This window comes from Vidua macroura, chromosome 4 (genome assembly GCF_024509145.1).
Source record: "Vidua macroura isolate BioBank_ID:100142 chromosome 4, ASM2450914v1, whole genome shotgun sequence".
NCBI classification, from domain to species: domain Eukaryota; kingdom Metazoa; phylum Chordata; class Aves; order Passeriformes; family Viduidae; genus Vidua; species Vidua macroura.
Window position 1 is genome coordinate 53,845,987 of NC_071574.1, and position 15,359 is coordinate 53,861,345.

Genomic DNA, 15,359 nt, shown 5'->3' on the forward strand with positions numbered 1-15,359 from the left:
GTAATTTGCATCAATAGTAGATCATGAAGTCTTATAAATATATAAAGCCTTTTAGAAACATTTGGTAGAGTGATGCTTTAGCCAGCCCTTTCATATTTCTGTAACATTAATTCTCCAGGAAGTTTACCATATAATTTAAAGAGTTCAGTCCCTTCATATATTTAATTAAGAACTAGTATAGAAAAAATACATAAATTTAGTATTCAAGGTTCCTAGAAAGGTATACTAATGTGCAGTATTAGAAAGTCCAAGATAAATTTTCAATTCATTCATCAGCTTCTGAAGGGTAACTGAATAAAGCATCACACAGTCTCCTTGAATATGAAAGCATAAGTGATAAAACATTTTGCAATATAATGGACACAAAATTTTCTTAATTTATGCTGCACAGAGGAATTTCACACTGTTGCTTATATTCTCATCTGCATTAAAGAACAAACAGAAAGATCCAGAATACCAGCAAGACTATAAATAATGATTTAAAGAACCAATGTTGCACAAAAAAAGATAAATTATATAAGTGTCCAGTGATCTCTGCAAAACACAGGATAGCAAATGCAGAGCCATTTTGTAAACACTTGAACAAGTTTCCCTTACTTCCAAACTAAAGCTGCCTTGTGTATTTTTTTTTAATTCTTGTATAAAAGCACAGAAAAACACCACAAGTAGCAAGTATTTTAGTAGCATACTTATCATTTCTACTTATGAACCTGGTGAATTTTAAGAGAATGAATTACCAAGCCCTGGTGATTTCCCGGCTGCTCAAGGATCTGCCAGTTACTGAACATATTGAGTGAACTCCCCCATTATACAAACCCATGTGCTGGCAAAACACCTACTACGCATCAGTGGTAATTCTCTGTCAGTCTATAAAGTACTACTCACATCTGCACTGTAGTTAGTTCAGATATGTCTACTATTCTCTTTCATATGCATCTAGTAACAAATTGAGCAAAATACATGACCCAGACTTTGTGTTGCAATTCCTTGGAAAAACACTCATATTTTACAGACTCTATGAAAACAAGTACTGCTCTGTTTCACCCTGCTGTAACTTTTACTCATCAGAATTTACACCTGCTCTAGAAATAGCTTTAGAGCTTTTAGAATTTTACTCATATTAAGAAAAATCCCATTAAAATAAAATTCAATGTAATGGAATTCTTCTGAATACGATTAAAATTTAGGCCCTTATATTGCAGGAAGAAAAGTAAAACCTTTCAGTATATAGTGAGAGGAGCCATGTGAGTGAATTTTCAAAATTCACTAAAGTGCAACAGATCTTACCCAAGATCTGGGCTGAGGTTCAGAGGTTGAGCACGTCCTGCCCTTTTAAGTAGATATTTCTAGTTTCCAGTGCAATTATTCCCTCCATATAAGAACTTACAACATTACTTGAAAATTCAACAAATATTTCTCTCTCAAGTAAATCAATTACTGTCCTTCTGTAGACTTGTACTGCAATTGGATATAATTACATGCTCACTGAAAATAGCACTTTTCTAATCCAGCAGAATGATGGATATCCTCTCTCACTATCACACACGGCACACGTTATGCCATTATAACCAATTTGGAATACATGGATGGAGATAAGGAAAGATTAAAGGATAAGGAAAAATTAACTATTTCATTACTCAAATTTTAAAACAATGTAACCTCACTTAGAGCAGGTGTGACATGGTGAGATCAGATGTATGTTAAAACCAGCAAGACTGTAAAAGATGTGAATAGCAAAAGTGTAAAATAGGGGCTTAAAATATCACTGTGAAAATATTAGGAGCAGATGAACTAATGCTTTAGTTTTCTGTTGGTTTATTATCTCTATTTCAACTCTTGTCTTTCACCTTTTCAAAGACTGCAAACTACAGAAGTATTTTCTCTTGTACAATATAGTCTTTTAAACAGGACTTGCAATAAACCAAGCAGATTTTCCTAAACAAATGGCCAGATTTCATCTGAAGCAAAGTTTTGCATTATGAAGTTGATAGGATAGTTTTAGGCTAAGCCTTTCTTGTAAATATGCTTACAAGGGGTAACACACAACTCCACGAACAAACACCATGACCTGTCTGGGGACCAACAACGGTAGCTTGACAGATGTATTCTTGCTGTACCATTAGTTTAAGCAAGAATGCTTTTAATACTAAAATCTTACTTTTTTGAAGTGTTATTAAAGCCACATCATTTCCAGACCCTTTTAGAAAGATAATTTTACATTTGGATGTAATGCATGACAAAAACCTACTCTGTTATTTTGCAAATTATATACATGCTGATAACTTAAATGCAGGGGATTAACATCCAAACTGATAAATTGGTTTTCTCTACCTATATTTTATTCTAATATGAAGCATTTTCTGAATATTACAACACCTGACACAATTTATTGCAGCTAATACTAGCTAAATTTGATTGACTTTAGTAGCATTACCTGTAGTTTCGCCTGAGATAAACATCAACTTGAGAGGTCTGACGATGAATGAAAATTTAGTTAATTTCTTATACGTAATCAGGTATCTGCACATGCAGATTCTGTTCTATTAATTGGCATGTGTGTGGCACACACATTGAAAATTGTGCTGAAGTTCTCACAGAAAAAATATTTTTCAGTGCTGCCAAAAGTGCACTACATTTACAGAGTGCTTAATTTTATTTTAAATATTGTTCCTTTAAGTAAACCAAAGAATTTAGTGATTGCTTTTTTGTTTGGCCTTGAGCTGCAGCTACAGAAGAGAGTCACAGAAGACAGCCAGGTCTTGTGTCATACACCCTGTGCATGCAGCTCTGCGCAGACAGCACAGGAACTTTCAGCTACCTAAACTGACATTAGGATGCTCACCCTTAGATAGCCGAACCATAACCAGAACACCATGACAGTCTCCATAACTTCCTTTAGTTCATTGTCCAGCACAACACTGAAGTCAGAAACATAATTCTAGTCCAGACTGTATCACTTTAAATGCATTGTCCCAATGATCCCTTTTTTTTACCCAAGGATAAGTCTCTGTGTTAAGGTAATTCTGCTTCTCCAAAAGAAGTAGGGGCTACTTCTCATATTTTGCACTGCTCCAGGGCTGAAGAGACCTTGAAATTTATAAATGGATAGACAGAATAAATTACAGGATTTCTCTTGAGAAGTGCTACAACAGACAAAACATTTGACACATAACACACAATACATTTGCTGGCCACAACACCAGTCAAGAATCTAATTTGAATGGAGTTTATGGCAGATGCTTCACAATCATCATATGACCATTCAAAATTCAGGAATTTTTGTGCTGTCAGGTGGCAAATTTTTTTACTTACGAGGTGGTACTGTAAAGGAATTTCTTCAGACATGACTGCAAGATATAATTGTCTCTGAATTTTTGGCAAGTGGATTCAGTATTTCTGTATTCTGGTTCTATCTATGAGCAATTTTCAGCATCATCTAGTACCTACCTTCTGTACCTAGCCTTAAAAAACTAACTTTACATTATCCATAATTATCTGTAGATAATAAAAGACCTTGATAAAGGTCTATTGAGAAATACCAATTTTATTGCTTCTTAATACTGCAAGAATGCTACTTGCAAGCACACATTCATTTCATTCAGTTGCAAACTCAGACATTAGAATATTAAATCTGTAGCAAAATCTCATGTGACATAAAAATGTTTGCCTTTAAAAAATATACTCGCTCTTATTAATAGTTAATAAGGTAAATTAGATTTTGAAAGACAAAGATAATGGTCACATCACTTTTACCTACCTTACAGTTTTAAATGGGGCCAGAATATTGCTTTTGTTCAAACTTCATTGTTCTTTTGTTCAAACTCCAAAATTTACTCTAAAGTTTTTCTGTATTCTCATTTCACAAAAAGTAATAATAAATGGTTCCTCCACACTTTTTGTATGTGCTATATATACAGCTAATCCCTTGGGTTTTTAATACCTTCAAAAGTTGTTCTTAATTTTAATTTTAGATCTCTTGTCAGTGAAAATGGCCATGTAAGAGTGAGCAAATGTCTCATGCTAAGCACATCTCCACACAGCTGGACAACTTCAGTGTGTATCACTGACATAATTCAGGAACTTGACTAACTCATACTTCAGTATAATCACATTTTGAAACTTTGACTTGTGTTCATGACCTGCTCTCAGTTAAATATTTTTAGAGGAAATTGCATTAAAATAAGACATTAAAAAATTTAAAATCTCCTATGGATTATTCTGGTGTTATTCCATTCTGATTCTTGTCACTCATTTCAGAAGCTCCACTAATCTTAGTTACTCCAGCATTACTGTGATATTTTTCATCCACAACAACAAAATACAAGTGACCTTGGGAAGTCTGTTTCCTGAAATATATGGAAAACAGTAAATTAGGCCTAGCTTGAAACACATCTTTATGCATGTCACAATTTTCTTTTACATACTTAATTAAAAATTTAAATAATGTAAATTTATGGACAAACAATAACAATAATTTAAAATATTTTTTGATCCTTGATTGTAGCTGTTGGTCTATTTTTGTCATTTCAATTATTGATTAAAATGAATGTATAGTATATGCTATAAAAGTCTAAAATCTGATAATAGAAAATAAATTTACTCTTCCAGGAAAGAAAAATCAGGGAAGAAAAATACCATCTTCTCAGCACATGCTGAAACAAAACCATCTAAAAAGGTAATTTTTTTTTTAATGGAGAAATGTAGAACATAAATTACATGGAACATATTACATGTAATATGGCCTAAGAGTGAAAAAAGTATATTTTGCAGCTTTAACAGTTTCTAAATGTCTGTTGGAAGCAGACTTGCTTAGGTAATCTTTCTGTTAAATACTGTACTGGATTGCTCATATGCCTCTATCAGTATTCCCTATATATATAGTCAAAATTATGTTAATCTTGTTAAGATTAGTAATTAAGTACTAAAATGTTTTGCAATTATAGTGAAGAGTTCAGAGTGCTTGTCAAGGATTTAGTTGACTTATAATGCTAACTACTTCTGAAGTTTGTTGATTTTCTTTTATATTTTAATGCAAAACCAAATTGATTAGTTTTATATGTCAAAGTAGCCTAGCATATTACTAAGTACATAAACCTTCTTAAACTTTTGAAAGAAAATGCTTAAAGGAAAATTAGTCTGAAGCTGCAGAGATGAAACAAAGCTGTACTGATGGTCAAACTAACAACTATCCCAAATACTAGAAAACCAGATAACTAAATAAAAACTTTAAAAAAAAAAAATATATAGAAAGAGGAAGAAACACATTCAGAAACATAAAGACTGACAGCAATAGTAAAGCTGCTAAGCATGGTTATAACCCAAGTTCACTTTGTATAATGCCAGAGAGCTGTCTGAGTTGATAAATCAGATTCTATCCTTTTAAAGATGTTTCTTACTACCCCTTGCCTATAATAGTACAGTTCTTTACTTATTCAGAGCATGTATCCTCCTTTACTCAGATCCTGTCCCTTTTGGCTCTGTACATCTCTTGGGAGTGCAGAATGATTCAGTGGTAACTTAGTCATTTGTGCGCTGTACAAGATGATTTTACTGGAGAGTAAAAAAATAAAAGCTGCACTTATCAGTGGAACACTTTGTGTTAAATAAAGATAATTAAAGCATCAATGATACATCCATTTCATGTTTAATTAGACCCTCTCTCATCATAATTTGCTACTGAAGGTGAAATGTGGGTCACTTTTAAAAACTAATTGTAAAATATTTAACATAATGCAAAATGAGAACAGAAAATTGAAAATACTTCTGTATGCTTTTCACTAAACAGTATGGAAGTTAAATGTGTGAAAGAAGTCACCAGTGCAAATGTTTATACTCAATAACAATGTTCTCTTTTTTTTTGACATGGCAGTTAGTGCCACAATGACATTGTCATTTTTATGATTATTATACTGTAATGTATTTGCTTAGCTTAAAGTTGTGAAAAAATTTATTCTTTAGAGGTGTTTGGGAAAAAAAAATAGCCTTTGAGATAAGCCTCTCTGTGTATGTGTGTGTCTTTACATAAACAAGAAGAAAGATTATGCCCTCCTGTATGGTTAAACTGAGAGCCTCCTTAATGGTTGAATTTGGGGTCCTATTAAGGCTGCTGGGTTGCAGCATGGGTGCATGTTAATGAGGAAATTGATCCATTTCATTTATAGATACAATTGACATATAAGATAACCAACTACTCAAAATGCTTCTGCAATATTGCAGCAGACTGACTAATGTTTCAAATTTTATGTAATAAATTAACTGGCTACTGAACAAGGATTTTTTTTTTCAGAAATTAATTTCTATGTATTTCACTTTCAGGAAAGTAAGACTTTACAGGAAATGAATATAATTTTAATTAGAGTGTCAGCACACTGGTTTGATAAACATTTTTCTTCATTAAACAATGCATTTTCAAGGAGAAAATGCATTAGGATTTTTCATAAAGAATTACAGAGTTGGCTAAGAGGCCAATATCTGAAGTACAGAAATATGTTTGTTCAGGAATTCCTTTACTGTTTCTGTAAGTTCCACTTATAGTGACCAATATCTCTTAAGAAAATAACAAGCAAAAGACCCCTCAGCATTATAAGTGAAGTGTTTTAAAGAGACAATAATTATTGCTTAGTAAAGTAAGTAAAAAAGATACCAAGGCAAGATGATAGCCAAGAAATATAAACATATAAAGAGTGTTTAAAAGGTTTGTTCTTCAAAGAGTAGTTGGTAATGTGTGGATTCATGATTAAAATTTTCACTGAAATAAAACTGCTTATATGACATTATTTTGCACTGTGAGACAAAAAGGTGGAGAAGTATATATTTTAAAAATATATCTGTAATTAAATGAGAAAATAAACAAGTATTTACAATTAAAATTCATTATGAGACTTATGATTAAGTATGTAACTCTCTAAGCTGTTAAGTGATTCCCCTTAGGCACTGAACTTTCATTATCTTTGGCTGTCTTTGCTGGAAATCCCAACATACAGGCTCCTCATGGGCAATGTGCAGCACCTGGAAGTTTTAAATTTTAAATTCATGATCCAGAAAAACACTTAAACTCATCCCCATTCAGTAAAACACTTCTGTACAGCTTTAACTTTTGGCAAGTGATTAAGACCTGTGGAATGCTAAGTGTTTTAAGCATTTGTAGTGCTTTAATGTAAAGGAGAGAATTGATAAGTGAGAGGCTAAAAGAATATTTCAGAGTAATACCGCGCTAAATAAGACAAGGATAAGAGTTAAACTTGTTAAAGATCTCCTAAAAAATAGTGACTGTGAAATGTCAGAAGTCTGCTGAATACAGAATTTTGTTTTAAACTTTATGAAAAAGACATGATGTTAGAAGGAGAGTTACAAATTGTTTGGAGTTTTCTCCAATTAAGTTCTCTTATACAGTCCTGTGTCAAACATGATGTATTTTGAAACTCATATTAGAGTTCAATTTATCACCTTAAAAATTAAGTATCAAATCATGGGAATGAAAACAACCTGTGTTCCCTGGGGTGCACCGGTCATGTAAGTAGAGACTTTATTTCCTAACTGCTGTATTGTAGATATAGGAAAGTATCAGTTACCAATTCTAATTACACTAATGGGAAATTAGCATCACTTTCATCTCCAGTAACTTAGAGCAGGTATGTTCTACTGTGTCCACTTACTTGTTCTAAAATTTTATACATTGTCTAATGTCTCCTTAGAACAAAGGGAACTGACAATAAGTAAATAAAGGTATTCTTTGAGATTTCAAGTAGTCTCTTTACCACAATCATACCATTATGCTACTGGTTCTTTTCTATATGTAAAGCAGAACTATGAAACAATCTGATATACACCCCATCAGAACCTTTTATCTGCATCTGCTTTGCATTTCTCTCTAAACAATTGTGCTGAACAAGAGCTCCACATGGTTTGGGTGTTAAAAATCCCCAGGTGTTTTGCCTGCTAAACTGAGAAATACTGTGTCAATGTTTGAGATGTGAAAAGTGTACATATTGTTTATGCAAGTCTTAATGTCCTCAGTACTATGTAAAATGAGCAAAAGTATACAAATGTCACTCAGCAACAAGCTGGCAAATATACATAGGAAAGTGGTAACAGAGGGTTTGTGATTGATAGACTCTCCCATAAAGCCTGTTATTTAACACTACCTTTACTGTTTTCTTGGACAATTTCCAATTTATATGCATTCTTTACAAGTGTGAAAATACTCTCTACATATTTAAAAATAAATAGATAAGGCATTAGAATACTGCCTATAAACTACTTGAATAAGTGAACATTCATAACAGGCTAAATATTTAACACAAGAGAAATATCAACACTGAGAAACTGGTTTGCAGCAAACAACATAAGTAATGGAGTAATTCAAGGTGCACTTCTTTGTAAAAGTGCAATAAAGCCATTTTCTTCTACTAAGTTTTCTCATATATTTTATATCCAAAGAAATCCTTGGAATATATTAAGTAATTCAAAATATATTACTGTATTATAATCTTAAACAATTTTGGGCTTTTTTTTATCAAGCAAGACAGAAATTTGTAATATGTATTCCTTTACCTTTCCTATTTTTAGAATGCAAATCATTCTTTTACACTGAAATTAAACTATACTTTAACAGATTATAATCCATATGTTTAGATGAATTGCAGTATCAAGAAAGAAGTGATATCTGATTAGCATATATTCCACTGCTACCTTTATTCCAATGTTTGCTAAAATGGCATCATCTACTCTGTGCTTAATAAGCCTTAGGAGATGAAAGATAAAGAATTTAGTAATTTGGATTTTATACAGACTATTCTCAAACTGAAATTGTGATGTACTCTCTAGGACAGCATTAATTAAATACATCATACAGAAACTACTGTGTCAAACGTTCTATAAGTCTGTATCACTTGCAAAGCCACATATACAAAAGCACTGGTGGATAGTACAATCACACTAATTTGGTGACCTGAAAGACTGGAGGGGTGGCTTACACAATTAGTTTTATGCTACTGTATTTTAAGTATTTGTGAGCAGAATGCAAATACTGGCAACACTCGTAAAACTTCAATTTTAGTAAGCTAGCAAACATTTCAAAGTATAAAAAGTGTCATCATGTACCATATTTGCATGTTAATAAGTGGAAAAGAAAGTATTTTTGTGAAACTAGTCAGAATTTCCCCGTTCCAGACTTGGATGTGTAGTTACATGAATCAGCATTCATTTGCCTCTAGGTTCTTGTGTAACGTGCATTGTAATTGAGAAAACGTTCAGGATGTTATCTTATGCGTCCTATCACCCAAAAAGTGCTCCCCCAAAAAAGGACAGACCTCTGTTCAGGGTATATAAGCGTCTTATAAAATAAAGGGAAGCCTTCACTTAGAAGCGCGATTCCCCTCTGTGCTATCCTTATCTTATTTCAAGGACTGTAAAGATTGTCCCTACCATCACCAGTTTTAGGCTATCGGAGCTTCACTGAACCGAGCCCCGCCAACACAGTCGAGACCAGAGCCAGCCACTCGTGGCACCCCTGAAGGCACATTTCGCCCCGAGAGGTCTCACGACTACAGACAGAGCTATGCGGCAGCTAGGCAAGCAAATTAGGGCCTCTCAGCATGAATGAAATTTCATGAGATAGGCAAGAGGTGCATTAAAAGAAAAAAAAAAAAAAAAAAAACAAAAAAAAAAAAAAAACAAAACAACCAAAAAAAAACCATTGCTAGGGTGAGATTCTAAACTCACTAACGCTTATTCAGAGCAACTGCTGCAATGAGTGCAAATCTCCGTGGTGTAAATTAAAGCGCAGATAGGCTGTGTAGATTATTTAACCATTTGGGTCCTAATGAAAGACCCGGTAATTACAGCCATTAACGCTTCAGCGATGCGACTGCAAATCCACTCTCATCACAGCTTTAGGAAGCGTCAGGCAGGCAGCAACCCCCTTTCCCCGAAACAACTGGCTGCCCAGGCGAAACTTTCCTCCTCAGCCGGAGCTGACACATCCCTAAGGCTGGGAAAGCACCACGGTGGGGGAAGTGCCGGGACAGGCTGATGGAGGCGGGGCCGGGGAACGGGAGGAGGATGGCGGCTCCGCCTGGTGGGGGGTCCTGATCTCCCCTCGACCCCCCTAAAACCGCCGGGTTTGGCCTCTGGGCGTGCGGCTAATAAAGGCATCTCAGGCTGCCTTACATTCCGCTGTCGGGACTAGCGACAGACCCCCCGGCCTCCGCGGCCGGCTGCCGCTACTCCTGCGGCGGGGCAGCACCGGCTGCACGGACGGGCTGGTTGGCTGCCGGATCTGATAAGCGGAGGCAATGATAAAAATTATAGTAATAGCAATAAAGATGTCTGACTCTTCTTCCTTCGTGCTGTGTGTTGGTCTGTGCACCTGACTGCCTGGAGGGAGGGGGGCGGGGGCACCAGACTGAACGGGTCACTGAACCTTGACGGGGTGTGTGCCTGTGCCAGTGTGGGAGGCGGGGGGACGGGCATCCCGGCTCCCTCACCCGCCCTGTGTGCGTGTGTCTGCGTGTTGGGGCCCGCGGGGTGCAGCGCTCTTACCTGCTTGCTGTACTTGCTGCTGGCCTGGCAGCTGTACTCGGAGCAATGGTCCGAGCCGATGGAGATGTTGTCGCCAGCTCCCACGAAGGTGTTTGCTGGGGGCAGGTCCTGCACGGCCTGGTGCTTTTTGCCAGCGGTGGGGGACTGTGGGTGCAGTTGGACCGTGGGCAGCGGTGAGCTTGACTTGTAGTGCCTGGCCAGGTCAGGGCTGCCTGGGCCACCATTGACCGAGCGATATCGGCCCATGCCAGGGCTGTCCGAGAGCTTCTCATTGACACTGTCGTAGCGCTGCCCATTGGGCTTGGAAGCCTCAACAGTAACAATGCTGCTATAGAGGGGCTGTTTGCCCTTCTTGCCTTTCTTGTCCTTCTTGGGTTTCTTGGCCTTGTCGTGCTGCTGGGGGGTGAAGAAATCTTCATGGTCCTTCTTGCCGGCCTCGTAACCGTGCTTGCCCTTGGATCGGCAGTAGCGGGCCATGACCACCACGAGGATAAGAAGGATGACGGTCATGATGCCAGCCACCACACCAATGACTATGCTAAGCCGCTGCTTGCTCAGCTCATAGCTGGGATCACCAGCAATGTCCTGGGCCAGTGGGGTGTGGAGGCTGCGGGCCACCTGGCTCTCCACCACAGTGGCATTGGACAGGCTTTCATTGACAAAGACATGGAGCAGGGCAGTGGTGGACTGGGGTGGCTGCCCACTGTCATTCACCTGCACAACCAGGCGGTGCAGGCCATAGTGCTTGGGGGCCAACTTGCCCACCAGTGACACCACACCACTGGCCGGGTCTATTTCAAAGAGTTTGAAGGGGTTGCCCCCAACAATGCTGTAGTTGAGGTCAGCATTGAGACCGGTGTCAGCATCAGTGGCGACCACTGTGGCCACCACGGTGCGCATGTTGCTGGAGGGTGGTAGCACAGTGTAGGAGCTGTTGCTGGGGAAGGTGACAGTGGGTGCATTGTCGTTTTCATCCATCACAAAGAGAGACACGGTGGCTGTGGCAGACCTTGGTGGCTCACCCCCATCCACTGCCTTCACCTTAAAGGTGTAGCTGGTCTGCTGCTCACGGTCAAAAGAGACAGTGGAGAAAATGGTTCCAGTGTCATTCTCAATGGAGAAGATGCCAGCTGCCTGTTCGTGGTCTCCAGGCTGAATGGAGAGGCTGAGCTCGGCATTGCGGCCCTTGTCAAAGTCCATCACAGTCACCATGCCCACGGGGCTGTTGGGCTGCAGGTTTTCTTTCACGTAGAATGTGAACACATCCTGCATGAAGCGTGGCTCATTGTCATTGCGGTCTGACACTCGCACCACCACTGTGGTGGAGCCCTGCAGTGATGGCACCCCCTTGTCCCGGGCTGTCACCTGAAATTCATAGGTGTCACGTTGCTCACGGTCTAGCACTGCCTGCACTGACACATCCCCAGAGTCAGGGTCAATGCTGAAGATGCTGCCCGGTGCCTCTGAGGAGAGGGGTGAGGCCTCCAAGGAATAGGTGATCTCAGCATTCTTGCCACTGTCCGCATCTGTGGCAACCACGGTGGCCACCCTCTCACCAGGCAAGTTGTTCTCTGGAAAGGAGACCTCCAGCACAGCCTGGCTGAACATGGGAGGGTTGTCATTAGTGTCCCCAACCCGCACCAGCAAGGAGTTGTTGCTGGACAAGCTGGGGCTGCCTGAGTCCACAGCCACAATCACCACATTGTAGTCACGAACAGCTTCATAATCCAGAGGGGCCGAGGTGTGGAGGAAATACTTCCGCTTATTCTGTGGCTCCCCTTCACCCTCACTGGCCGGTTTGAGCTGGAAGGGTACATCACCCACCACAGTGCAGGTCACCACACCATTTTCACCTTGGTCCCGGTCAGATACCTGCACCAAGGCAATGGGGGTGTCCACCAGCACATCCTCAGCCACGCTTGCCACCCCGTCCCGGAGCGGGATGCGCCCGATTTTCCGGATGTCGATGGTGGGCACATTATCATTTTCATCCCGAATGTTCAGCACGACAGTGGCCTTGTCTGTCTTGGGGGGCTGGCCCCGGTCTCGGGCCATGACAGTGAAGCGAAGCTGGTTCACCTCCTCCCGGTCGATGCGGTGCAAGACGCTGAGCCAGCCCGAGGTCTCGTCCAGCCGCAGTAGGCGCCTGACGGACTCAGTGGCTGCCCCGAAGACATACTCGATCTGCCCATTCACTCCCACGTCCAGGTCGGTGGCCCGCAGCTGCAGGATCGGGGTCCCAGGGCTGCTGTTCTCCGCCAGGTCCGCCTCATAGACGCTCTTCTCGAAGCGGGGGCTGTTGTCGTTCACGTCGGTGATCAGCACCCTCAGGATGGCCTGCGAGGACCGTGCAGGGTCGCCGCCGTCCCGCACGCGGAGGCTGAGCTCGTAGGAGTCCCGCTGCTCCCGGTCCAGCGCCCCCTTGACGATCAGCTGCGGCTGCTTCTCTCCGTCCAGGGTGTCAGCCACCTGCAGCTCGAAGACGCTGCTGCGGGCTGCCGCCTCCGCCTCCTGCCGCCGCTTGCTGCCGCCGGGGAAGGGGGCGCTCTCGGGGGCCGCCGCGGCCGAGCCCCCCCCGCCGCCGCGCCGGCCGCCGTCCCCGCCGGGCTCCTGCAGCAGCTCGTAGCGCTCGATGCCGTTGCGGCCGAAGTCCCTGTCGGTGGCGGTGGGGAGCAGGTAGAGGGTCCCCACGGGCCGGTTCTCCTCCACGGTGAGCGTGAGGACGGGGGAAGGGAAGGTGGGGGTGTTGTCGTTGATGTCCAGGATGATGACCCGGCCCTCGAAGAGGTCCACCCAGCTCTGCGAGGGGCCGATGACCGACACCTCGAAGTCCAAGAAGCACTCGTTCTCGTCGAAGATCATCTGGCACTGCGGCAGCTTTTCGCGGTCGATGCGCCGCTCTGTGGTGCTCAACTCCCCGGTCATGTTATCGATCTTGAGATAGTCGGAGCCCGACTCCAGGCTGAATGTCACCTCTCCGGAGCCCGTCACGATCCCCAGGTCGGAAGCCACGTTGCCGATGCGGATGTCGGCGGGTCCCTCCTCGGCCAGCCGGTACTTCAGGAGCTGCTTAGCCGCTGCGAGGCTGACCCAGAGCGGCGGAGGCAGGAGGAACAAGAAGCAGCAGCAGCAGCAATGCACAAAGCGAAGGAGGGTCCGCATCTTTCTCATCTTCCTCGTACCGAACCCCCCCGCCCTCCTCTCACTCCCACCTGCTCCCCAGTAAACTCCCCTAATAAGCCAACAGTGAGGCTGAGAGTTCAGGTGATCAATTATAAATCCTTCTATTTCTGGAAACTTATTGTCTCATGACTGGTGCAATTGTTGGTCAAAACCCTGCTGCTGGCTCCTCTGCTGCTATCCCTGCCTTCCAGTTGCGATATACTTACAGTTCACGGGACAGTGGATTTTGCTTTTTAAAGATTCATCTCAGTAGATAGGATGGGATTTTCCTCCTCCTCCCCCTTCTCCTCCTCCTCCTCTCTGATTTTACTGTAATCACTTTGCAAGGTTTGCAATAAAAGCAGGAGCAGTACTGTAGGATTCGAAGCCCCCCAGGTCGTCGTCTTCAACACTAGAGTTAACTACAATTCACACACTCTCTTTTCTCTCTCTCTCTCTCTCTCTCTCTCTCTCCCTCCCTCCCTCTCAGCCGTTTACGACCAAGGCATTAGCTTTAGTCTTCCCCTCTCTGCACACACAGGGGAAAAAATTGTGATTCGCTTTATTCAAAGGGCTTGGGTCCGGGAAAACTCCAAATCCTCTTAGCAATGGGCAGTTCTTTAAAAAAAAAAAAAAAAAAAAAAAAAAAAAAAAAAAAAAAAAGAAAGTAAAAAAAAAATCCCAATTATGTCGGTAGCTGCACAGCTGATAGGAGAGAACCCCGAGTATTACAGTGCAGTCCACAGAATATCCCCTTTGGTTGGCAGAAAAGAACCCAAATCCATCTTCAGAGATCGCCTAAAATGTTCAGCTCTTTCTCCGGAGCGGATTTTTTTTAACAACTCTGCGCAAGGTCATTAGTCACAAAGCAACGATACAGAAACTGCAGAAGCCGTTTGCCCAGAATTTGCAAGGCTGGAGATAAGAACATAGACACACAACAGTCCCAAGTTTGTTTTTGCATCCGCAGTTTGTGTGTGTGCCTTACCTGCATTTGCACTGCATGTGTTAAAGCAATCTGGATCTGCAGCACTGAGAGCGATTCACAAATGAGATTGCAGTCTCTCTCTCTCTCTCTCTCTCTCTCTCTCCTCTTCCTTCCCGTCCCAATGCAGGTAACCAGATCTGAACTTGATCCTTTCAGTTCAAAGGTTAGCAACAAAACTATGTGTCCAAAGGCGATTATTGGTCTCTCGTAATTATACCCGGAGCGGAACAAGATGTAACTGGATCCCCCATGTGAATTAACACAGATTCTGAATTACATCCATATCAAGCGGAATGGCAAAGGGGAGGGGAAAAAAGCCGCGACGCGATTAAAAAAAAATAGAGTTCTATTTGCAAATAAAATTGTATCAGTCAGTTGTTTCCTTTGATCTGCACCGCCACAGTGGGTGAAATCTGCAATTGTGTATTCCCTCCTGTGTCTTTCAGAGAAGTGTGGATCAGGCGCTTTCACGGCAGAGCGGCTTGTGCTTTAAAATGTTGAATGGCAATTGAGAAGCTTCTCACTCGTAAGGGAAAAAAAAAAAAAAAGGAAAGAAAGAAAAAAAAAAAAAAAAAAAAAAGAAGAAGAAGAAGAAGCGGTAAACCGGCAAGTTTGCCCAAAGTGGAGGGAGCTGCTGAAGCCTCTCTCGGTAGCTCTTCCCTGACGC

At 41.4% G+C, this 15,359-nt stretch overlaps 1 protein-coding gene across 1 annotated transcript in view; it reads right to left on the reverse strand.

The window, feature by feature from the left end:
- The window catches only part of PCDH7 (protocadherin 7), a 267,841-nt gene extending 254,128 nt beyond the window's left edge, over positions 1 to 13,713 (reverse strand). The window contains exon 1 of the mRNA XM_053976475.1: positions 10,543 to 13,713. Coding sequence (XP_053832450.1) covers positions 10,543 to 13,713 — 3,171 coding nt within the window. The remainder of the gene's footprint in view (positions 1 to 10,542) is intronic.
- Between the last annotated feature and the right edge of the window lie 1,646 nt (positions 13,714 to 15,359).